The sequence below is a fragment of the Temnothorax curvispinosus genome, unplaced genomic scaffold (genome assembly GCF_003070985.1).
Source record: "Temnothorax curvispinosus isolate PA1 unplaced genomic scaffold, ASM307098v1 QBEX01011003.1, whole genome shotgun sequence".
NCBI classification, from domain to species: Eukaryota; Metazoa; Arthropoda; class Insecta; order Hymenoptera; family Formicidae; genus Temnothorax; species Temnothorax curvispinosus.
This window is the reverse complement of record NW_020220783.1, coordinates 1-25,507: the sequence shown is the minus strand read 5'-3', so window position 1 is coordinate 25,507 and position 25,507 is coordinate 1. Positions and strand designations below refer to the sequence as shown.

Sequence of the window (25,507 nt, the reverse complement as noted above, 5' to 3'; positions counted from 1 at the left end):
GAGAAGCGTCAAATCTTAATTCCGCATTATCTAAAATTGGCAACATGCTAAAGACTGAAAAACGTGGTCGAGACTATCTGTCCTATTTTTGATGGGGCAATGTATCCACACTTCAAAATTTTACAATCTCACTCCTTCGACGCAACCAACATGTAAGCTTCTACGTTTTAACTCTGACATGCCTTCCGCTTTTATATTTGACACATTTAGTTTGACATATTTGTTTTTAGCTTTAGCGTGCGCACGATGTAGTTGGAACACAACGTCTGGCGACGCATGATGTAATTGTTGCTTACTGTATTTATAACATCTCACTTGAGAAGGACCAGGTTGTGGTCGAAACGTCGTGAAGAAGAATAAATGAGAAATGGCCAGTTGGGTTGAGTAATTTTTAAATCGTTATTTTTATCTATGTACTGGCGAACCTATTATTTATTGGACTGTTTTTAAATATAGGAGTTTGTCTCAAATTATTGAGTATTTTCTATTTCAAACGCTGCCGAGGATAAAATAAAGGCCTCAAATAAAAAAAAAAAGATTAAAGAATTGAGGGGACAAAAGAAACTCATCACATTAATTTTGCAACGGACTCAAAATCAGTTTGATGCCACCGTTTATAAAGAAAAGTCAGCTCTACTCAGAAAACTTGTCAAAAAATCTACACAAAGTGGCTACTACTTCTCTGACTCCAATGACTAGGCAATTTTTTCAATATTATATATTAATAATAAATAATATTATAAATGAGTATAGAAATTAATATAAATAATGTGTTTTTTATTATGTGGACAGATAGCCTCTCGAATGTGGACAGATAGCCCCGCATATAAGGCTATCTGTCTACGCTTGACTTGTCCACTTAAAAAATTGGCCTCTTTAAAATGTTAAAAGATCAACGATTCTAATTATGTATTTTTTAATAGCAAGGTTGAAAGGTTATATCATTAAAATTTTAGCCAAATATCTTTATTAGTTTTTTAGTAAACTTGAAAAAAGCGTAAAGTTTGGACACATAGCCTCAGTCTCCCCTACGCTGAGAAAAAAAATTTGTCGAAAAACGCAAAATGTGTTTTATCTAACTAAAATATTTAGTCCGATACGTTCAACTAAATAGTTGGTTTAACGTTTAACTAAATATTAGTTGCATTAACTAATACTTGATTAAAAAATTTTGATGGTTGACATGATTGAATCATACCTTTTTTTAGTGCAACTTAATAATTGTTGAATTAACCACTGGATCAACAGCTATACAAATTTAATCCATACAACCAATTTTTTTCTCAGTGTAGAAATAAATATCGAAATTAGGGCACGAGCTTTTGTCGTGATCAATTTTATTTTTTAATTACTCGTTTTCTTTGAGCAATCTAATTTAATCGCGGTTACGTTATATTATGGAATCGATCGTTGGTTAATCAACTCAATGCCAAAGATATCCTTACTTATAAATAATCACAAGTTATCTTCACGCACGCATCAGATTTGTCCTTGTACTTAGGTATTTAATCTTTAATCTATCTGACTTCTGCGGGTAATAACTCCCCGTCTGAAGTTTCGATTAAACTTCTTAATCGAAGTTCCACGTGTGATCTTCTTCGGTTATCTACTCAGACCACCATTCGCCAGACGACAAATCGACGTTTGGAAAACAAATACGTGAATCATTACATCATTAACAAAGGCCATCCGTTACCATGCGCGTCTCATAGGATATGACGTAAACGTCAGCTCACCACACACGAGCGTGGGTGATACGTAAATGATCGGAAGATAGAGAAACATACGATTTTGAACTTATAGATTGCCATATTTCTTGAAAGTTCTAAAAAGACCAATCACACACAATATTTTTCTCCATCTTTATCTGTTACCAGCGCTGATTACCCGTGATCGGAGGGATGCAAATTTCGCTACGATTGCGCGTATAATTGCCGTATCAATTAATCTTTCACGGTGTCACGGTACTCTCCATACTCTGTATATTGCTTCATACTAATTATGCGATTCATGCACATAGCAGAAGATGAGAGTTGGAAGCGGCTTAAAGATATAGCTTCGATGTAATTAACGTTTAAGCGACTTACGCGTAATTTGCAAAATTTGTTATGGTATGGTAGTAATCATTTTATTATTTATTTAATTAACTTTCCAAGTTTCTTTTCTCGAAAACAAGACCTTATTCGAAAAAATGTATTCTATTATATCGACTTATTTTGAATAAAATCTATGCCTTTCCGGTTGTATTTTGGCCTTTTTTTTTTTTTTTTTTTACATGGAGAAATCTTCTACTACCGGCTTTTCGACCGATAGCCCCCTCTTGTGGGAGGGGGAAGACCCCATCGCCCTTAATATCTTATCTAATATTTAAAAAAATAAAACTAATTAAGAATAATTAAAATCTTAAAAATTTTAGGCAAGATATACTTTTGTAAAAAAAAAAGATATTTGATATGCGTATTTAAAAACTTCCAATAAACATATGCTCGGAAATAGGAATATTAAATCTATGGTAGAAAAAAATATCAAAATATATATTAAGATTACGATGACTAGAGTCGGCATTGCGATCTCTTTCGCAAATAATAATATATAGAAGTACATTGCATGGTAACAGTATATAAGATAAGAATAGTACTTAATAATTGTTATTTGATGAGAGAACTTCGATAAACACATCGAGAAAACATCGATAAAAATAATTTCTCAAGTTTTTCCGTGAGCACTTGTTCTTTGAAGTTTGAACGATAAACCACTCGCTTCTTTTAGTGTGTGAATGGTGTGTCTCAATTTTATTTCATGTAATAAAGAAAGAAACTTTTTTATATAATACTCGAACGTAATGCTCAAATATATTAGATAGAATATACAGTAGAAGCGATGAATAATGACTTCGTAATAATAAAATAGATCTTACATATGTAATTAAAATTACATTTTTCAGAAATTTCTATATTTCTATATTTATTTATCTTTATTAAACTCTATCTTTATTTAACATATTAACTGCAATTCGTACTAGCCTGATTTGCTTAAATCACAGTTACGAAGAGATTCGTAGGACATACTTAATAAAATTGACAGTGTAAGAATAAAAAATTAATCGAAAAAAACTGGCGTTTTTTTACTCGAACGTAACAATTAATATTTACGCCATAATTAATAGTTAAATATTTAACACACTTTTTCGAAAAAAATTCCGACTATATGTAGATATAATATAGATATAGTAGATATAATATTTATTAAATATAATGTGACGCATTTAGATTTGATAATAATGTCGCAATCGATTTTAAGGCTTCTTATTGTTTTCTTTATTTATAAGTTATATAAGTTTACAAGTAAAAAAAAAATAATTTTAAGACAATCATAGATATAATGGACAGTGATTTTCTCGTCTACTTTAAAGAGGTTTTAACGAGATTGGCATTATCATTAATTATACTTTAATTTCATTTTCTTAATATATATTTTGATATTTTTTTATATTTTTATATTTAGATTTAATATTTTTATTTCCAAGCATAGAATTGTTTATTGGAAGTTTTTGAATACGCATATCAAATACCTTTTTTTTTTTACAAAAGTATATCTTGCCGAAAATTTTTAAGATATTAATTTTTCTTAATTAGTTTTAAAAAAATATTAGATAAGATATTAAAGTTAATTAATTTTAAAAAGGTATTAATGTTATATTGGTTTCATAAATAATTCAGATTTGAAAATTATACAGGGTGGGCCAAAATACAACCGAAAATTAGACTTTCGATTTCGGTGCCAAGTTCAAGAATTCTAATCCGTAAGAATGAGTACGAATGAGTTCCTCCAGTAAGAATTAGGGGACCGCCTGATGACGCTTGATTGGTCCGCTATTAACTGAGGAGAAGTTAGTGGGAGTGGGACAAAGCACAACATCCCGTGAAAAGTACGAGAGTGGGAAGGCTATCTCTCTCGATCGTTTGCATAATTGCTTGTTAATGGCGGTATTCGTCCATCAATCGGCCATCGCGATCGTCAAGAACAACCCGAGAAAGGCCGTACGCAGCGTGGGAGATGGCGAGGTCGTCGAATTCGACGTCGTTATCGGCGAGAAGGATCACGAAGCCACATATGTCACCGCGATGGCCGATGGCCGATAAAAAAATATGAAAAAATTCACATATAACCATTATTTGTAAAGAAAATTATATTATAAATTTCATGCACTGTTCTCAACATTTTGCATTCTCTTTACAACCTTCTTAAGTATATTAAAATAAAATTCTATTAAAGTAGAGTTTACTTAAAAACAACTAAAGAATATAGTTTTATTATACTTGCCTTTCGCGAAAGATATATGACATGCCTTGATACATTTCCGCTAAAAAATCTACTTCTTTGCGTTATATTATATGTATATATTAATTTTATAATTTTGTTGTTATTGTCGCCCGTCCATCGAGCGAAACGGCTCTCATTTGCCTTTATGACTTTATCTATTATTGTTTTCGAGAGCTTTATTCTTGATATTAAATCTACTTCTGTTAGGAATCTGTCATTAAAATAAAAATTATGAGATATGCTGTGCTTTATGTGAGAAAAGAGCCGATTGTACGGTGAATCAAAGATGAAGTGTGAATTTCAGGCCGATCGTATCTTGACATTATCCCGTGTACGTTCGCACGTACGCACATGTATACGGCATATATATATGTTCGTTTACCATCTGAATGTCTATTTGAATGTCTGATCTTTTCGCCGAAGGCTGTCGCCGATACACGTATCTTGGATTATATCTTGATCTTTATGATCTTTGCCCGACTTTTCTGCGCGAGATTGACGCTATTTCTATGCCGACTTCTTTTCTACGCACAATTCCGAAGTTGATGTCACGAGTCACACCGGCACGAGCGTCACAAAAGGCACGTGTATTGGACCCGATAAAGTTGAAGATGATCTCTTGCGTTTGTAAAGATTCGAGATTTCTGATAGAAGATTCAAGAAGATCTCCAGGATAAAATCTTAAGAACATTATTATAATAAAAGAAAACAAGACCGCTATGATACACAATCGAATAAGATACAAGCCGTTTTCGGTCTAAGCTTAGATCTTAGGCAGCTCAATTTCCGTGGCTATTAATTTCCGTGTATATATGTATTATCATACATATATATTCATATACATATATATATATATTCCATATACATATACATATACATATACATATACATATACATATACATATACATATACATATACATATACATATACATATATATTCCAACTTATTACTGCGCGCCGATCACAGTCGGACTTAAAACACAGCTATTGTTGGAAGTTAAAGTTGGAACATTAAAAACCCTTCTCTCCCCGGAATTAAATCGACGCGATAGAGCAACTTCTAAGTGTCACACACAAAATACATAGGAGACCTATCCGATACACCCTCTTATACTAAAAAAACCTACCCCCGGACCACTTTAAATATTCTGGCTACATTAAAAACGATTTGTCCCATTTCTCCTTTGGCACAGAGCAAGTTCTAAGTGCCACACATAAAATACATAAAAGACCTATCCGATACATCCTGCGGAAGACACCCTTATACTAAAAGACCTACCCCCGGACCACTTTAAATATTCTGGCTACGCCAAAAATGATTTCGTCTCTTTCTAAGGGAGACAGTTAGAAAGAGATGCAGAGTGAGTTTAATCGGAGAATCAAAAGTTAATCGGAGACTGTGAAATTGGCCCTTAACTTCTTTGCGACTATCTCGTATTTCGCAATTCCGTCGCGTAACGCGATGTTTTTTGTTCTCTGTCGCCCAAGATAAAATTTGACGAACTTCAGAAGAGACAAGACAGAAGAGATAGTCGCAAAGAAGTTAAGAGCAGAAAACAGAAAGCAAAAAGCACATTGTAGATCAGCCTTTCACAGTAAAAAATTTAATGTTAATGAAAGTCCACTCTAAATTTTTTTTAGTTAAAATAACTTTATTTTAGTTAAAATAACTCATTCATCGTGTTACTTGTTGACATTTAGAAATGTTATATCGACATTTTTTACAATGTATGTTTACAATAATGTAAAAATAACTTGCAAAAAATATTGATATAACATTTCTAAATGTCAACAAGTAACACGATGAATGAGTTATTTTAACACAAAATTTAGAGTGGACTTTTATTGACATTTGGTACACAAAATTTTTTACTGTGTTATATTGCTTTTATATGTTTTTCTGTCTAAAATTTTTTTTATAAATGTTTTTACGTGTTTTTCCGTCTGTCTTTCCTGTTATTTAAATCAGCCAAAAAAAAAAAACGCGACGGAAAACGTGTTATTACACGCAGTTCTCACTATATCCGTCTCGCCAGTGCCGTACGCCTGATCGAATTTTCGTGACGCGTTTTCGAGTCGCAAAATCGAACTTATTACCGAGCCAAAAGAAATAGCGTTTTGCCAATGCCGTATGGCCAAAAAAGTTGTCTAACTTTTTTTTATAAGTTTTAGAACGCACTCTGTCATGTGAGAGTTGATGGTCCCTGCTCACGGCCTCTTCCTCTCCCCCTCTCTCTCTCTCTTCCTCTCTCTCTAAAATGCTATAAATTAAAAAATATTACTTTTTTATCTACTGAAGTTCAATTCCGTCGTATACAGTTCTTTAAGATTCACTCAATTATTTCCTAAAACATTGGAAAAATTTTGTAACCGATTTCCAAAAAGATACCGGTTCCCAAAAAGATCGGTAACGAAAAACTATACAGCTTATAGCACTCCTCGGGAAATTTAACCCCTACTTTATGTACAATTCTTTGAGATTTGGTCATTCGAAACCGGTTTCCAAAAAGATCGGTAACAAAAAATAGTGCTGTTTTTGTTATTGATCTTTTTGAAAACCGGTTTTTTTTCCAATTTTTCGGGAAATAAAAATTGAAAAATAAATAATTTTTCGGGAAATAAAAATTGGGGATTGATTGAATCTCAAAGAATTACACATGAAGTAGGGGTAAAATTTTCCGGGGAGTGCTATAGAGTGTATAGTTTTTTGTTATCTATTTTCTGGAAACCGATTTCTTTAATTTTTTTAATATTTAAGAAATAAAGAATTTAAAAAATCGGTTTCCAGAAAATCGGTAACAAAAAACTATACACTCTATAGCACTCCCCGGAAAATTCTACCCCTATTTTATATACTTGTGATAAAAATTCGGTCCAAAAGTTTTCAAGTTATTAACATTCAAACATACACCACCCGTAAGGATTTTATATAATAAATAACATATATAGATAAATAACATATAACATATATTTTTACAGCTATTTATTTTTATCTTAATCTTTTTCAGAGATGGGTTATTTTATAATATCTAACTTTACACACACACACACACACACATTTCATAAGCAACCGCATATTTTTCGATTTGGGGCTTTCTAAGGTTCAATGAGTCAGCTTGGCAATCAAAATGTTAATAAACTTCCCATTTTTTATAAACTTAATTAATAAGATATACATATTGCTAGAAAAAACTTGCCCAAAACTTAGATATGCCTCGTATAATTTGGTATATCACGTAAAATGTAAATTCAAATATTAATTATAAGTTATATAGAACCGTTTCTTTTTTACGTTGCGCAATAGGCCACAATAGGCCACAATAGGCCCACTTATAAAATATTTTATATGTCGCGAATTATTACAGAATTCCCGTGATATAGATAATAATTGTAGATATTATATTACAGCGCGATATATATACTAAATACTATATGATACTGTATTATTCAACTAGAAAATATTAAATCGTGATATTAAAGCTTAAAAAATATTAAAATATAATACCAATAATAATATGGAAACTTAATATTAGATTATAATATTAAAAATAAAATATATTAAGAAACGAATGTGTGTGTGTGTGTGTGTGAAATAATATAAAATTAAAATTATTATATGATTTAATTTCAAGGTAAAGAGTGAGAAATATACGATAATGCAATGATTTCTGATGATAATTGTTTTCGTTTTTTTTCGCATCCCTTATTAATTTTTATCTATCAATTATTTCTATTAAATTTTATATATTGCAGTGCTTTATTTATTTTTATCATTAACAGTGCAAAGATTCCAACAATAAGGATTTATACTAAATAAAGACGTGCGCATCGTGTGACTTAATCTAACTATACATATATAATTGACAATTGTACCACAATTGTTTAATATTTCTGTTATAATGAAATTAAAGTATCGAATTCGTTATCGAATTTTCAGCACCTTGTTCTTGACAGTTAATAGTGTTGTTTGTACAATAGGGAAATTCCGGTGAAACGGATACACAGTAGTCTCCTTTTACGCTATAATTACTGTCGAATATCCTGACATTCACAACAATGCAATTAGCTCTGTTGAAAGAACAACCAGGCACAAGACTGAAAAAAATGACAGCCATGATAAAATGATGCGAGTCACAAAATAAATGGGAAGTGTCTAATAATTAAATAATTCTGAGCAAAAGGTATTTTTTATTTATACATACTCGGAAAGCTCACTTGTTCTAGGTCTGCAAAAAATAGAAGTATATAATGTACATATAATTATAATCTAGTCTCTGTCTTGTAAATGTGCTTAATACGATTCGATATGACTTTTGGTTTAGAACAATTCATAAAGTTATATTAATATGAATTTAAATGTACCACCGGTTAAAAAGGCAAACTTACGATGTAGGTACCCCAACATATGCACAACCATCGAACAACATATTAGCAAGGTACACGATGGCTATATTATGTGCACAGATGACGTTAAGCTCACCTATGACTATCCCGCCTGAAACAAAAATTTTTACTTTATTTACCATTTCTTTCTCACGGCGCGCGGCGGTTTCTCTGGATACTAGCAGCACATGTTAAACTGTAAGAAGTTAAAAATAATAATTACCACATGGTGGTTGGCTGAATCCGTTATTAAACCACAAATTGAGGTGAGCTATATAAGAGTGCCATATCCCGACCAGTGATGTGTGAAGAGCTATTACACGTATGGCGTCTGACTCGCAAAATCTTTCTTCGCATTTGTTATGTGCAAACAGGGGACCCGCGGGTTCGGTACCGATGAGAAGCGGAATCTTGCCGTAACCCGAACGTTGAAGGTCCTTCGCAGCGAAGCTACTTATATGCGCGCCAAGACTGTGACCCATAAATGTGATGCTCTTCAGCGGAACATGGCACGTGTCGATCATCGATTTGACGTAGCTGAAAGAGAATATTTGTATAAATATGTATTTATAAGGCAAAAACATCGTATCTTATTCGGTTTAATATAGTCACTTGTCGTTGTTATTAATATAATATAACGTACAAAGATAAATTTCAATATATATATAGACGATGTATTAATTTTGCATTTTATATTAATCATTGATATTATTTAATTAGTATTAGTACATTATCCGGAAAACTATTCACAATTCGAATTAAATTTAAATTTATATTTATATATTTATTATACATTTTTTTATTTAATTCGATGTAACATCGTAAAGTAGTCGTACCTTGCTAAGTAGTGACCAATTTCGCGCGTGTTCTTTACTGCGAAGGGATACTCCAGCAGATTTAACCCGATTGGGTCATGATAGCATGCTGCGTTAGACCAATCTACTGAAAATACTGTATAATCTTTCTGTAGAAAGAAAGAATTTATTCTATTAAATTCTTTTATATTGCGTCTTAAATATTTTCACATGACTTGTGCGATGTAATATAAGTCTTTGAGATTAAAGAGAGAAATACTGTATTTTGTTATTTTTCCGGGGTATAAGAAATAATTACCTTTATCAATAGCTTAGCAAAATCAGAAAAGTAATAGGTGGATGCATTTGCAAGAAATCCATGAGTTATAAAAATCATCGGTTTCAACGGATCAATAAAATCGCAGGATTCATTTACGTTGACAACTTGACCCTGAGGGATATCACTGTAACAAATGCAAACATAAGCGATGCGAGAAATAAATTAACAGTGGATGGTGGTTACAGTGGTTACAGTGGTTACTTTCGGGTGTGTTTTACCTCGTGAACAGGACCATTGACACCGACTCAACGCCGAAGATACAGGAATTTGATAGCTTGTCTGTAAAATTGCCGGTATTGATGAAAAAGCCTTCATTCACGGCATATGTACCTCCAATTTTTTTAATACGTGTATCGTGTTAAGGAAATTAAAAGTATTATAATAACGATCCGAAAGAAGTAACATGCAAAAAAAGATATTAATACGGTCCACGGCACTGAATGATAATTTAGTAAATATCACACTAACAGTAATAATAATCTTACTAAATCTCTTTGTACAATATTTGATATTACAGTATTACTGACAACTGTAAATTATTTGACGAGTGTGCAGAGAATATGTGAAATTATATTTCGCTATAACAATACAATGTAATGATAAACGATTAATAAAGTTGTCACTGTGTATTAGCTCGTTTTTATTCCTTATATTCGATAATAAAGCACTGATAAACATTTTTCTGGCATGTCCATTGTTAGTATTATTAATACATTGTTAGTATTACATAACACTGGGTGTAAAATTATCTTTATTTAATATTCAATATTAAAATCTCCTTTTGAAGATGAATCGAATTTTAAGGCTACGTCAAATGTCAAATTGTGAAGTTTCTTGAAAAAACGTTTAAGCAGAAAATCCTACCTAAAAACTTGAGATGGTGATGCTTGAACACTAAGTTGTCTTATCATTAATTGTATGTTTGTATTTATAATTTGTAATTATTTTGGAGTTTTGAAAGATTATGAAACATTCTACAGAATTAAATAAATTCTTAAAAGATTTGTATTAAAAATATTACAATAAAATTTACTTTGAAATGTGACGGTTGCGGGTCTCCATAAAAAAAAATATCAGTTTAAAAATGTAAGTCAAATTCAAATAATTGTAGTCTTTTCTGCAATTTAAAATGTATTATTTACACGAAATAATTAAAATAAAAAGTAAATTTATTGAAGCGTGATAAAATTAGTGAAAATTTAAAAAATGCAAAAAATTTATTAATATTATATTTTTAAGGTATTGGTAATTTTATTCACGAATTTCAGCAATTTTAACCCGTTGTGGTCACATGGGGTCCAGTGGACCCCAGGCTTTTTTTTTTTTTTTTTTTCCAAAAGTATACTATTTTGAAAGTAAAACGCACAAAGTTTTTTTACTCTATCTCAAAAAATTTTGATGAATATTTTTGTAAAAAAAGTCAAATTTCTCGAAAAAAAATTTTTTTTCTCGCGTTTTTTCAACATAAAAAATTTTTTTAAATTATTGGATTATCAAGAGGAAGTCATAAATTAATTCCAGTTCAAGGTTTGAGTCGATACATCAAAAAGAACGCAAATGGAAACTGTTGTGGGGTCCATTGGATCCCGTGTGACCACTACGTTATTTTTAGGAGGTGTGACCACAACGGGTTAAAATACATAACTCCAGGCTAAGGAGAAAATTAAAGAATTGATTTCTATATAGTTGGAGACCTCGTAAAATTAACTCTCAATTTTTTAAATGATTATATTTTTATCATTTTAAACGAAATTCTTTCTGAAATCAATTAAAAACTATAGAACTTTTTAAAACATTTTACACATCTTACTTTAATTTTAGAAAAGCAGAATATTAACTTTATAGACACAAGTACGCTATTTTTCGATAGAAGGGTGGTCGATGATATTTCTTTAAAATATTTCTTAAGGATTAAAGAATTATACGAACCATTATTCATTAAAGTCTTCATGTTATTACTCAGCATCTGCAAGAAAAAGGGCCAGTAAAAATACAAAAATCGTATTATTCCAAATATTGCTCAATATTAGCAACAAATAATTTAAATAATATTAAAATATAAAAGAAAGAAGTATAGATACTATACTATACTCATCTAGGATTAAAACTATTATTATCTCTTTGTGATCAATATTATTTCTCGCAAATGCTCGATGATCAAGCGTGCTCCATTTTATTTAACCGACAAACTCACATTAATTAAAGAATTTTTATTAAATTTATGAAAATTTTCAGAAAGTAATTCGTTGATTTTAATTGTAGACTCTTATAAGTTATGTCCAATTCGATATAAAACCCCACAAAGTTAATATCAGAAGTATAACACCGTTTAGTACTTGATTTCAATGTGACGATTCGTGTAAGATCGTTGTCGACGTTCCTACGAGATTGTAAACCGAGCAGACCGAAAGAATGAAGATTCTAATGCTTATTTCCAGAAATGAGAAAGTATACGCTTACCACATTGAGATCGCAATTTGCGGCCGCCATCAAACCGAAGAGACTGCAGAGCAGCACAAGAAATGATACGATCGCGACCAGCTGCATTCTTGACGAAAAATAAAAACATATTAACTGCATTCTTGACAATTTGCGTAACCCTATCGCTTTAAATAGTTGCGATTAGCGTATGCGTAAACTATTTCGAAATAATGATAATCATATCGAACGCTTAATAAAGATATTATCATTATAATATCGTAGAAAAAGATTCGTTATAATCGTTATAATTTTGTGCACGATAAAGATGAGATAATTGACTATATCTTTTAATATAAAAGTGCAACTTATGATAATTTGTTGCTATATATAGGGGAGAGTGGGGTAACTGTGAACACAAGCTATAAATGTGAACAATACTATTGTTTAGAGTAGTGATATTCTCCCACTTCTCGCACCCATGAAAAGTAAAACCCGTTTGTAATTATTCCTACTACGATTCGGCATTGCCGCGCGTGTGGCGGGTAACTGCGACTGGCAAGAGTTTTGCTTTTTGTTTAAAATTCGAGTTTATGTTGATAATCTATAAATATTAATTATTGTAGTTAAAAGCCAAATAACTGAAGTATTTTATTTAAAATAAAGACTTCTATAATTGATAAATAATTGTCGGCTTTATTTAACTTTTCCGTTAAGTGTTTGTACTTTCCCCACTCTTCCCTACAGCCAGATGCCAAGATTGCCAAGTATATCGAGTTTTCTATACTGATGTTAATAAAGAATTAATAAAAATTAAAATAACTTTTAAAATATTTAGGGTATAACTTTTATGCTGCTGCTGAATATTCTCATCTCCGAGTTTCATGTGTAACGTGATGGACCCCTCTTTAATGATGCACTCATTCACATAAATTCGTTGCAATTACAATATCCTACAAGTATTTATAGATACAATGCATTCAGTCGAATAGTTGTATATACGCCATATTTAATTACGTTTTTTCTTTAATTAAAAATCGCATTATCGAACATTATTTAGGGAAAATTCATGAAGTTGTAGGATAGAAATCGCGAAGATGCAACATTCCGTGCGTGCTTTTCTTTCCAGAAATATCACGATTATTAATCAAACTTAAATCATAGGACGAATAAAAGTAGAAGAAGAAAGAAATTTTTCTGAAATTAATGTAGAATCTATTGCGTTAAAGTTACAACTTTGATGTTATGATATTGAAGAACCTTCATATTAATCATAAATATCTTTTTAATCATAATTGACACAACTATTTTTTTTTTTTAAATAAAAGTTTTAACAATATAATTGATTTTAATTGCAATAAAATATTTTAAATGTTACGTATCGTTATTTTCAACATCTTTTATTTGCTCGAAATTTGGCCGTTTTATATTATTTACGTATCGTAATTATAATTTGCCAAAATACACTAAAATAACTCTTTTTTCAATTTTAATCACAAATTTCTCATAATCGCGACATAAAGCAACTTGGTAAACGGGATTGTATTTAACGTCCCAAAAACTATGGAAAACGATTAATGGCGATTTTTTATATATTTTTTTTGCTATCGTTTGTTGCGGCAACTTACTGTAAGTAGTGTCATACAATTACATATTATTCTTATAAGGCCTGTGTCCACGATGCTAGAAATTGGTTCGAGTTCTCGATTCAAGTTCTCGAATAGAAGTAGTTGTACTTCGATGATTCTAGCGTTATAGTTGAAAAATGTGGGGTCGAGAGCTGAGTATGAGCCTGGGCCGTGGAATATATATAATTCTCTTATTATATATATATATATATAATTCTCTTTTCTCTATTTATCAAAAATTTATGAAAGTTATATACATTTCCGTTGTCCAATGTTACATTGACTACCATTGACTAGCTATTTATAAAGTAATAACGTTGGCAACATGGAATTGAATCGACAACTTGTACGGAAAAATGGGACAGGATACATTTTTCTGTACGAGATTTCTATTCGAGAAATTCATCCAAGTTGCCTGTGTACACGATTCGAGTTCTAGTAACTTTTTCTTGGACCGAGGGCTCGGACCGATTTCTAGCATCGTGGACACAAGGCTTTAGGGAATATGTAATTGTATGTAAATACCTTGAAAGTCGCGCATGTTAAAACTTTGACTGTCATTTTACCCATATCTGGATGAGTTTCCACTAGAACCTTATCACACTTTTATGGATAACAGCTTTATTTGTCTGGTTAAGAATACTTCGAACTAAGTCTTAATTTATTAAAATATTTAAAAAAACAATAAAGTATTAAAATAGTAGTTTAATATTTAAATATAGTAGTCTAGTTTTATTAAAAATAAAATTATTAAACATTTCTCTATTTTTTTGCTTACTGTTTTAATCAGAAAAAGATTTATTACGTCAGTTTGCAAATAACTGCAGTTTTATTTATTCTATCTGATATTACATTATTAAATATATAATAATATATAATATATATTTTTAATTTTATTTATTTTTATCTACTTTTATTTTACCTTTTATGATACAAGTTATTTTATAATTTGATTCTACATGTTCAATAAACAGTCGCGCACTTTTTATCTTCCACAAAGTTCAATGCTAAAATCACCTTGACATTAAAATGTTAGTAGATCTCCCACTTTTTATAAACATTAATAAAACATATTGATAGCTCTCTAAATCTGAATCAGTGAATAATACTGTGAATCAGTGAATAGTCACTGATATCAGTGTAAAGTCCGCTACTGATTCATGAAAAGTAGCATACTTATCAGTGACTATTCACTGATTCAGATTTAGAGAGAGAATTTGCCTCAAAAAACTTAGATATGCCCTGTATAATTTGGTATTTCACGTATATATATAATGTAAATTTAAATATTAATTAAAACTTATGTATAGATCTGGTTTTTTTTACGTTGCGCAATAAGCCCAGCACTTACGAAATATTTTACATGTCACATACGATGTAATATAAGTCTTTGATATTAAAGAGAGAAATACTGTATTGTATTATTTTTCTAGAGTATAAGAAATATTTACCTTCACCAATCTTCTTCTTCACGTGCCCTGCCCGGTCCCCCGGACGTTGGCGATCACTCTGGCCATAGTTATTCTAGCCACAGCTATACGAAAGAGCTCCTCCACGCTCCGCACCCCAGTCCATGCTCTAATATTTCTCAGCCATGAGAGTTTCTTCCTTCCGATTCCATGTCGACCCTCGATCCTTCCTTTTAATATTAGTTGGAGGAGGCGGTACTTCTCCCCTCTCAAGACATGACCAAGATATTCGATCTTCCTACATTTGACCGTTATCGGCAACTCTCGCCGTGCACTTGCTCTCCTCCAGACTTCAGCGTTCGTAACTCTATCGAAATTCGCAGCATTTTTCTTAGGACCCACATTTCAAATTCCTCCAAACGGTTCAGCGTGCTTGCTTTGAGAGTCCACACCGTATAACAGCACTGACCATACATAGCACATAGCACTTAACCATTCTCCAGAAGAAGGCCCTCCAAAGAAGGCCCTTATCTTATTAAAGACTCCGCGAGCGATCTCTATCTTACGCCTAACTTCTCTGTCGGGATCCAGATCCTCTGTGATCAGGCATCCCAAGATTCCCAAGTATTCGAATGCAACGCGTTCTATCCTTACGCCATCAAGGTGCAGTAAAGCGCCCTCGTGGCTAGCGCAGCTGAAGACCATCATCTTTGTCTTATTTGTGTTAATTTTTAGATCCATCCTTTGCCCAGCTTCTGAGATCCTATTTAGAAGTAGTTGGAGGTCCTCTATATTCTCGGCGATGATGACAGTGTCGTCTGCTTATTTAATGGTGCTGATGCATACTCCATTTATTTTGATACTTCACCAATAGCTTAACAAAATCAGAAAAGTAATAGGTGGATGCATTTGCAAGAAATCCATGAGTCATAAAGATCATCGGTTTCGACGAATCAATAAAATCGCAGGATTCATTTACCTTGACAACTTGACCCTGAGGAATATCACTGTAACAAATGCAAACATAAGCGATGCAAAAAATTAATTAACAGTGGATACTTTCGCGTGTGTTTCACCTCGTGAACAGCTAGGACCATTGACACCGATTCAACGCCGAAGATACAGGAATTTGATAGCTTGTCTGTAAAATTGTCAGTATTAATGAAAACTTTATTCACTCACAGCATATATACTTCTCTACACGTGTATTGTATTAAGGAAATCAAAAGTATTATACTAACAATCCGAAAGACATGCAAAAAAAGATATTAAGGCCGGTATTCATAGTCGGTTCTTATATTTAAGACTGTCTTAAGTACAATCTTAAGACGTCATGATCAAATCACAGAGCCGTATTAGCATCTTAAGATATTACTTAAGACAGTCTTGAAATAAGAACCGATTATGAATATCGGCCTATGACTCCTGAGTTCTCGCTGCGGTCATGTGAGATTGTAACGTCAGAGACGAGAAATGACACACTGAGAATTCTTGCGTGTCATTATAAATAAACAGATATTTGGATAAAAAAAACATTCTGATCGCTTCACCACACTTATAAAATATTTTAAAAACCTCCTTTTAGAATATCCTTTTAAAATCTGTCTCTTTCAACACTTTTCTTCAAAAATATTTTTAACATTTTTAAAATTATGAAATATTGAACAACACTCGTTATCACCTAAACATTCTTCTTATCAGAAATCAACATCATTTATGTTGCAATGCATAATTATTTTATATTTTTGGATATATTAAAACAATTTTTGTACAACATATTTTTTTCAATATATACAAAATTTATTTTTAAAAATGACGGCCGCGGGCTTTTATTTAAAAACTATAAGTTTAAATCTAATTGCAAGTCAAATTTAAATAAGTGTAAATGTCTCCCGCATTTTGAAATGCATTACGTTCACGAGATTTTTAGAATAAAAAATGTTTATTTTAATCAAAGCACGATAATCAGTAAGAATTAACCAATTTATTTTCCTTGAAGATTTTGGTAATATTTTCATGAATTTTAACGATTTTAATGTTCCTTAAGCTAAAGACAAAATTAAAGATATGATTTTTATACAGTTGAAGATTTTGTGGCAAAACTTCCGAAAATGTCCGTGCTCCGATGTAGATGAAACTTTGTGAATAGGTTCCTTTTAGATAAAAAAGACATATACCAAAAGGATTTTTTGCGACTCCAAAGTTTAGCAATTTTTTAAACATTTTTAACTTGCTGCCTCCGCGCATACATTTTCCACGCGAAACGAGGTGCCACATGGGTTTACAACTTTCCACGCGTGGTAAGCCCACGCATGTATTTTGAAGGCACACTATTTGAAGCTGTTTATATGATTGAATTTGAAGAGAATAAGAATGAAGGAACAACTTATAAATGATAATCGAATCCTGATTGACAATGACAACCGAGCTGCCGAAATATAATTGGAGCTACAATAATTGACGATGATTTGAAAAATATAGTCTACGTAAGGTATTATTCGCATTTTTAACATAATATGGGGGGAAATGTGTCCGATTAATACATTTTTATTAATTTATTATTAGAAATTAAAATTAAGGTCTGTATAAGAGATTACAAAAGTTTTTCGAAGAACCGCATGTAAAAAGAATCACGTAAAAAAAGAATTGGGTGTACATAGATTTAAATAATTAGCGCGTAATTATTAGAATATAGAGAGAGATAGTAGAGCAATTCTGCCAATTGCTCAATTTACTTAAGTTGCAAGATTAACCGGCTATTGTTAGGAAGATGAAGTTTTGTCATACATCATTCTTGTGTGTATGTATGTATGTACAATGTAATAGATAACTTACAATTAACACTTATTGTTAATCTGTATGAAAAATATCTATCAAAACGACTCAGAGTATAGGATTATATCTATATTCTATAGATTAGGGAAATAAAGTAAGTTTTCTTTTCGCACCAGTCGTTTTCTGCGCGCAAGGACGAATTCCCCGACGTTTTCAATTTATTATCTTTTTTCCAGCTAGCTCGCAGACGGTTATAAATACATTATTTTATTAATTTCCATGTATATTGCCTATGCCGAAGCGAATGCGTATTCTTTCTACGAAGAAAAACGTGCAAATTAGCATAGATTATTCGTTTATTAGTCACGCGTCTCTCCGTGATATTGCTCACCGTTCCAGAGTCCAGACCTGTCTGGTATAAATATGCGGCGTGATAATTTGCATAAGAAATTCCCATGCCGAACAAACGCAGACAATGAGCACTGAAATTATGTCATCGTCGCCGAGTCGCGTCGCATTTTATCACGAATCTGGTGGCTGCGTTGAAGTCAAATATTTCGTGCCTTGCCTAATTGGCTGGGTTGGTTTTTTTTCGGAACGATGTGATTTTTTGAGTCACGCGCGGTTCGAAGGGATTACACATGAGCCGGCAAACAATTCTTTCAAATAAATCTTACCGTAATTAGGAAATTTAATTAATCTACTCCATTAAAATCGTTCATTGAAGAATCAATATTGAAGCACTTCTGGTGTTTTGTTATCATAGACGACAACATACAATACTGCACGGTTTATCGTTTCCCATTGTTAGAACGTCATTGTTAGAACGTCAGTCTAGAGATAGTTGCTGTATCACCGATCACCAGCCTGTTTTTTTCTAACGTATGGCGCATTCAGTGATACAAAGCATGTTATCTCTGCCTAATATTTGACGACTCCCACTCTTCTATATTTGGTCTAGATATACGATGTCTATGTTTGTAATACACATATTTCTTATTTACAGTACCGTGCAAAAGTGTACGTACTTTTGATCTTTTGACTTTATTTTTGGACATTATGTTGAAATATATCTTAGAATTATGTTAAATAGTTCTGGAAAGATATAAAACTTTTCTACTTCAATTTGTCTTGCTCTTCCTATTATTCGAATATACATATATATAATATACATTTCAAATATTAATTTTGATATCTCTTATTGTCACGGCTTAGTATTAAAGATACTTGTTTGACTTCTTTGTTATATTGGAATTTTGTATTAAGATGGCTCGTGGCAAAAACTTCACAGAACGCGAAAGGAAGACTATGATTTCTATATGAGCAAACAGTAAAAAATTGTCATCATATAAAAGACCTCAAAATCGGCCGTACAACAGGTATTAAAGAGTTTTGAGATAAGAGGCCGTGACTAAAAATTATGACTGAGGGTCCCTCAGATAAAGTGTGCTGTGTGGGAATAATTGATATGCAAGACGCACTTGAATAAACAAATATTTACACGATCGTTATTATGTCATGTAGGTATATCAGGATTATTATTTATGTAATTGTATTAGTTATTGTTAGTATTTATTATAAAATCCCCGTGCGAAGTGTTAACTTATAATTACTTATTTTTACAATAATGGATATTTTTCTTTCTGCATACCTACAGATATAAATAAGATCGCAAACATGGATAGAGCCTAAGCAAGATTGAGAATAAGGTAAACAGATCTATTACACGCATCATTTAATTGAACTACGTGAACTTTACTACGCTCTCGAAAGATAACATTCAAAAATTTCCGCTAAACCCTCCTGTATTAAATTACTTACTTGCTTTCTAAGCCGATCCGAGTATTTATATCAACATCACATAAGAATAAAATAAAAAGTGATTTCATACTGAATTTAATATAAACGGTGATGTACATATCGGATCTCGTCGTCATCTAATAGTTTTATTTTCAGTTAATTTCTGACATATCGCACATTTCTTTCATGGAGTATAATTTCCGCATTCCTCATCCGGCAATTAACCCGGGCGCATGGGGTAATTTTTACACCCCCCCAGTATCAAAAAAATGAAATTTACGTCACAGTAATTTTAATGTGCTTCTTTCGTCAAGAAGAAACCCAAAAATCTTTACTTTTTTTCCAGAAAATGAGATAAATCTATTTACGTATTGTCCTCAAATACTAATAAATTATAGAACAATAAAAAAATAAAATATCTAATTAATAACAATGACTTTTAATTGAGGTATAAAAATTATCTCAGATATGACTACTTATGCAAAAAGCGCTTGTTTTCGGGTTAATGTTAAATATATATCTAAGCAAACATCAAAAATCAATAAAAACAATCTCTTAAATTCGCTTGATAGTTATTATTGCCAGTCATGATTATTGTTGATATCGTTTAATCTTAACATCTTGAATGTCGAATTTCTCTCTGGTGACGTCGGAATAAAATTTTTCATTATCAGATTCACATCTCGATAAAATACTTTATAATATGACTGAATTATATAAAGTTATATATCGTGTGCAGTGTAGTACGTTTATTTTCATTATTACTTTAATATTAATTATATTTATACAATTACAAATGTAATTTTTTATGAGTTTTATGCATTTTTTTTGAGCTTGGTAGCGTCGGTTAGCGATGATAGACACGGCATTCAACGCATTAATGAGTTTATAAAATACGCTCTAATTTTATCTATTTTCTCAAGAAAGGAAAGAGCACTCTTTAGATTTCCGATCTCCGAAGCATTTCGAAGACATCGACGTCCGAGCAGTGAAATCCATATAATAATCCATTTTCTGTGTTCGGAATTCTTCATAATCTTTCAAACGATTATATAGATAGTCAGACAATATTTCTCTTATGTGTGATTACGCATCCTGAGACATGTTAATTACATATAATGTCAATCCAAATGTTAGCTCGAGATTTCTTCCGAAAATTGACTTTGATGCGAATAGTTACTAGACATCATTCGTAATCTCTTTCTCTGCCGCTACATTTTGCACGCATATACATTTTTTCTTCCTTATTTTTTTTTAGCATTTGAAGGTGGTAGAAACATTTTATTTTTATTGCGTCTATTTACTTGGTCGAGAGAAGTATTAGCGACAAAGTCGTTTTTGTTAACGAAAACAAGATAAAGCGATAACGACTGCGGCATGTGGGGAGCTTTGCTCTAATTAGAGATAACTAATCGAATTTTGTTGCAAATAGTATGACGCGTTGAAGATCACCGGAATTCGTGACTTTGCATATTTGCACGGACAAGTGAGTAACAGATGAAGATAATTGATTAAGATATAATCGAATGAATAACTTATAAATATTTATCTGAAACATTTATGAATGTAATCTTCGTGTTAATTAACTACATATTATTTTTGCTCAAAGCTTATCGGCAGTTCTAAATTCTAAAATATTTGTATACTTAATCTTCGATGATAATCAATTTATAGAAGATAATTGAACAGTTATATTGAAGTTATGGGAAAAATAAAGAATTTTAAAAGAAGTCATTTCAATTGATTTCATATTTCTAGCAATAATAATATGCAGTAGATTTAAAAAGATATTCAGATTTTTAAAAAATTATATCCTAATTCTCCCAAATCATACTAAATTTATTTAAAAGAATTCATTTTATGCTTGCTTATGTTCTTAAACTTAATTATAGCTAGATTAAAATCTATTACGAATGTTAAGGTATAGTAAAAAATCCGTTGCGAATGCCGAAGTATCACGATTCGCGATATTTAATCCAAAATAGAAAATATGACGCGCTAAGGATCTTAACGTGGAAGACTGATCCTTTTTCGTAGCTTGTCAGGTCTCGTCTAAATCGCTTTTGAATTAAAAAGATTTAATACACGGCCTGTAAACAGGGAGCAGAATAGCATCGGAAATAATAATGCACGTGGGATCTCAGATGTATGACTTTGACTTTACCCGGTTATCGTGTTTTATCACATTATTATTCATATGATAATACTTTATTTATTGGCGTTAAATATGCATAATCCGATGTGAATTAATTCAATTAATTGTTCGTTCAGCGTCGTTGAAGTGCAAGCGCGTGAATTATCGTCATCTGCGGCTTGCGTACGCGATCATCCGCTCTCTTTCCGAGATGTATTGCGTTAGCACGGCCACAAATCCTGTTGGGCATCTGTCTGTAGAATGAACTGCCGCGTGAAGTCGGAACACATCTGTTCGATGGCTTCCTTGGCCTGTTTACGTACAAGTGCGATAAGCAGGGCGGTGATGATGGCGAATTTTTCAATAAATCACCAAGGTATCACTCCCAGGAACTGTCGTATTTGTCATAAGTCCTATGGAACGGGCCAGTTGGTAATGGCACTAGTCTTCTCAGGTCGGTCCGGATGTCCTCGCAGTAAATGATAGTTAATGCAATTGATGCAAAAGTGGCACTTGTCGGAACTGACAATGAGTCGAAAGCGCGCTTTTCGGAGACAGTGGAATACTTCTTGTAACACGCAGAGGTGTTCGTCGAAGGTCCGGCTATAAACGATGATATCGTCTAGGCAGGCAAACACCGTTGAGTTCCAGCTCTGGTGTCCAAGAATTGGAACGTTACAAGGACAAAGTGCAGTCCGAACGACCTGTGAATGAGAACATGACCCTGAATTGCATCAGACCTTTGCCAGAGCACGATAAATGTGGTAAACTTTCTGCTTTTCGGAGATAGAAGCACTTACCAATATTTGTTTTTTAGGTCCAGTATTGAAAGATACCAAACTCCTCGCAACTTATCGAGTGTTGCAAAGATTCGTGACAAGGGATATGCGTCACTTCATTGATATGTCGGAAGTCGATAAAAAATCAGGACTTCCCATCCTAACGATAACTACTTGCATTAACTTTACACAATAATTACTACTTTATTAAGCATTATAGAAAAAAATGACTCAAGACTTTTCGACTTAATTTTTGATAAGAAAAATCGCTGTGTAAATAGTGAGCGCAAATTAAGTGACACCCTGTATATTTTATTATGAGTAAAAGTTTTAAATATATTATTTACATTTGCATGACATTGTTACAAAAAGTACAAAAAGTAGAAACTTGTGCACATTGCTTCCTCATAATTTTTAAGTGTGTAAGTAGAAACCTGCATATTGCTTCCTCATAGTTCTTAAGTGTGCAAGTAGAAACCTTTGCTCACAAAGCTTCCTCTATGAGAAAGCCAAAACAAATAAATACTAATAATTATACATCAAATAAAATAAAAACTTCCTCATAGAGGAGCTTTGTGAGCGAATGTTTCTACTTGCACACTTAAAAACTATGAGGAAACAATGTGCAGGTTTCTACTTGCACACTTTTTTTCAATTAATTTAAAATTAAAAGTTAATTGATTGTTTAATTTTGTTTATAAATTATTTAAAGTCAAATACATGTTAATATAAAGTATTTTTTGTGAAAAACAGTCTAATATCTAACATAGTTAAATGTGATATAGCTGTAATAAGTTATTCTAAGTAAAGTACTGTTAGTCTCTTAAGCTTTAATATAGTAATAAATTAGTAACATTAGTATAAACGTTATTTTATTGAAGTTTATATTCTGTGATTAATTAAGTCTAACCATACTTGTTGTTTTTAACAAAAAAATTAATGATTGAAAAGTTATATTTTCATTAATAAGTATTACATTTGTACTACTAAGTTTATAATAAAATATATTAATATTTAATGTGTGTGTAGTTTTTATCATATACAACTTGCAAATTTAGTTATATTCCGCTCTTGCACTTAATGTATATATAAAACTAATCAATCAATAATCACAATTGAACGCTCACACATTCTTTAGTTTAATATATCGCGTAAAAGAGTCACGGTCGGTCTCGCTCCGCGTGTACTTGGCGCGAGACACTACCGTGTCTCTTGATCATTTAATAATTAGTTTAATATATCATTTACATACTGCGTAAGTCGTATCTCAACTTATATACTTTATCTCGTATGTTCCTTGTATTTTTAGTTTTCAAGATTTAACAATCATTTTATATTACAATTACATTTGTACTTTTATTTATAACAAACCTTTGCAACTTTGCTTATAACTAAAATACTTAATGTTTAACTAACCTTATATACTACATAATTTTATATCGGAAGAATGTTCATAATTTCGATTCGTTTCAACAGAGCTGCATTATTTTCTTGTTCTTCATTAACGTTTACAATAAAATTATCCTATGCTCTTATGTCCCTCCATTCTATCTCATCTACAAGTGAAGGAACTCCTTCACCGATTCTCACCCAATTAACCTTCCTTTAATGATACATTATCGATTAAAAAAAAATTGAGCCCGATACCACGGACATCAAATCTGTACGTGAGCGTACGTATATACACTCGAATGTGTATATTTCATATTGAAATATTTCATAAGATTCAATTTTATGAAACTTGAACTATTTTATCTATAAAATAATTCGATATTAAAATAAAACAAAAAATTTTTAAAGACCATAGTATGTATATCAAAGAAGAAGACAAAGGATAACATATAATAAAGAAATGTGACATAAAAGACACTTAGTGCTGCTATACCAATCGAAAGAAACATCTTGATGGTTATAATAAAAATATTAATATTCATATTCATAGTCACATATGTTAGTAATTAATATTAACATATTATAAATAGTTTATGACACGAAAATGTCTATAAAGTTATAATAGTTTTCCGTGAGAAGCAAATTATAAAATTACCATTCCGTGCTCTCTTATACCTACGTATGGGAAAGAGATTAACCCTCCGTAGTCACACCTATTTTTTCAAACAAGGAAGTCACTCTGGGTTATTTTGACCCGAGACGAACTTTGACCGTTCGCTATTTGACCATTTATCCACCGATCGTGTTGAAAAAATTCTCAAATGCACTTGCGATATTGCTAAATTGATTGCTATTAAAAACAAAGGGCCTCAGGACTTTTTAACATATAAAAAAAATTCGCGAAAAATTTGTTTAAAAAAAAAAAAATTTTTTTTTAAACTACAGCTAAAGGGCGTCATGCCCGCCAATTTTCAAGTTACGCGCAAGATATTTACGAGCAAAGTTGAGGCTCGGGTCAAATTGACCCGGTGTGACTACGAAGGGTTAATAGCGAATATCGCTACTAAATCTCTTTGCCATATGTGAGAAAGCACGGAATAGTAATTTTGTTGTCCGGTAAAATAGTGGACTTTTTATGGTAACTAATAATATATATCTAATATATTACTAGGCAACTTTTTGTCAACCTGTTGTGCCTGGCTCCGGTCTGGCACAAGGGTCTGTTGCTTCTTGAGGAGAAATGAGTTGAATCACGCGTTACAATTGAGCCTATGTCACTTTTGAGCTGACGTTGTCTGACCGTTTTCCCGACTGCCTGATTGCCTTTCCCC

At 31.9% G+C, this 25,507-nt stretch overlaps 1 protein-coding gene and 1 long non-coding RNA gene across 2 annotated transcripts; both read right to left on the bottom strand.

Moving 5' to 3' along the window:
- Positions 1-8,055: 8,055 nt before the first annotated feature.
- Positions 8,056-15,768, bottom strand: LOC112461056 (phospholipase A1-like). The gene is made up of 10 exons (XM_025026125.1): positions 15,339-15,768; positions 12,302-12,389; positions 11,771-11,807; positions 10,060-10,120; positions 9,821-9,965; positions 9,544-9,671; positions 8,931-9,244; positions 8,711-8,819; positions 8,527-8,550; positions 8,056-8,419 (listed from the first exon to the last, which is right to left on the bottom strand). Exons 2-10 carry the CDS (start codon positions 12,386-12,388, stop codon positions 8,230-8,232), a joined length of 1,095 nt encoding a protein of 364 aa, XP_024881893.1. The 5' UTR covers position 12,389; positions 15,339-15,768; the 3' UTR covers positions 8,056-8,229.
- A 6,830-nt stretch (positions 15,769-22,598) lies between these two features.
- LOC112461058 lies at positions 22,599-22,940 on the bottom strand. The gene is made up of 2 exons (XR_003041512.1): positions 22,806-22,940; positions 22,599-22,709 (listed from the first exon to the last, which is right to left on the bottom strand). It is a non-coding gene; the product is annotated as an uncharacterized LOC112461058 (long non-coding RNA).
- Positions 22,941-25,507: the final 2,567 nt, after the last annotated feature.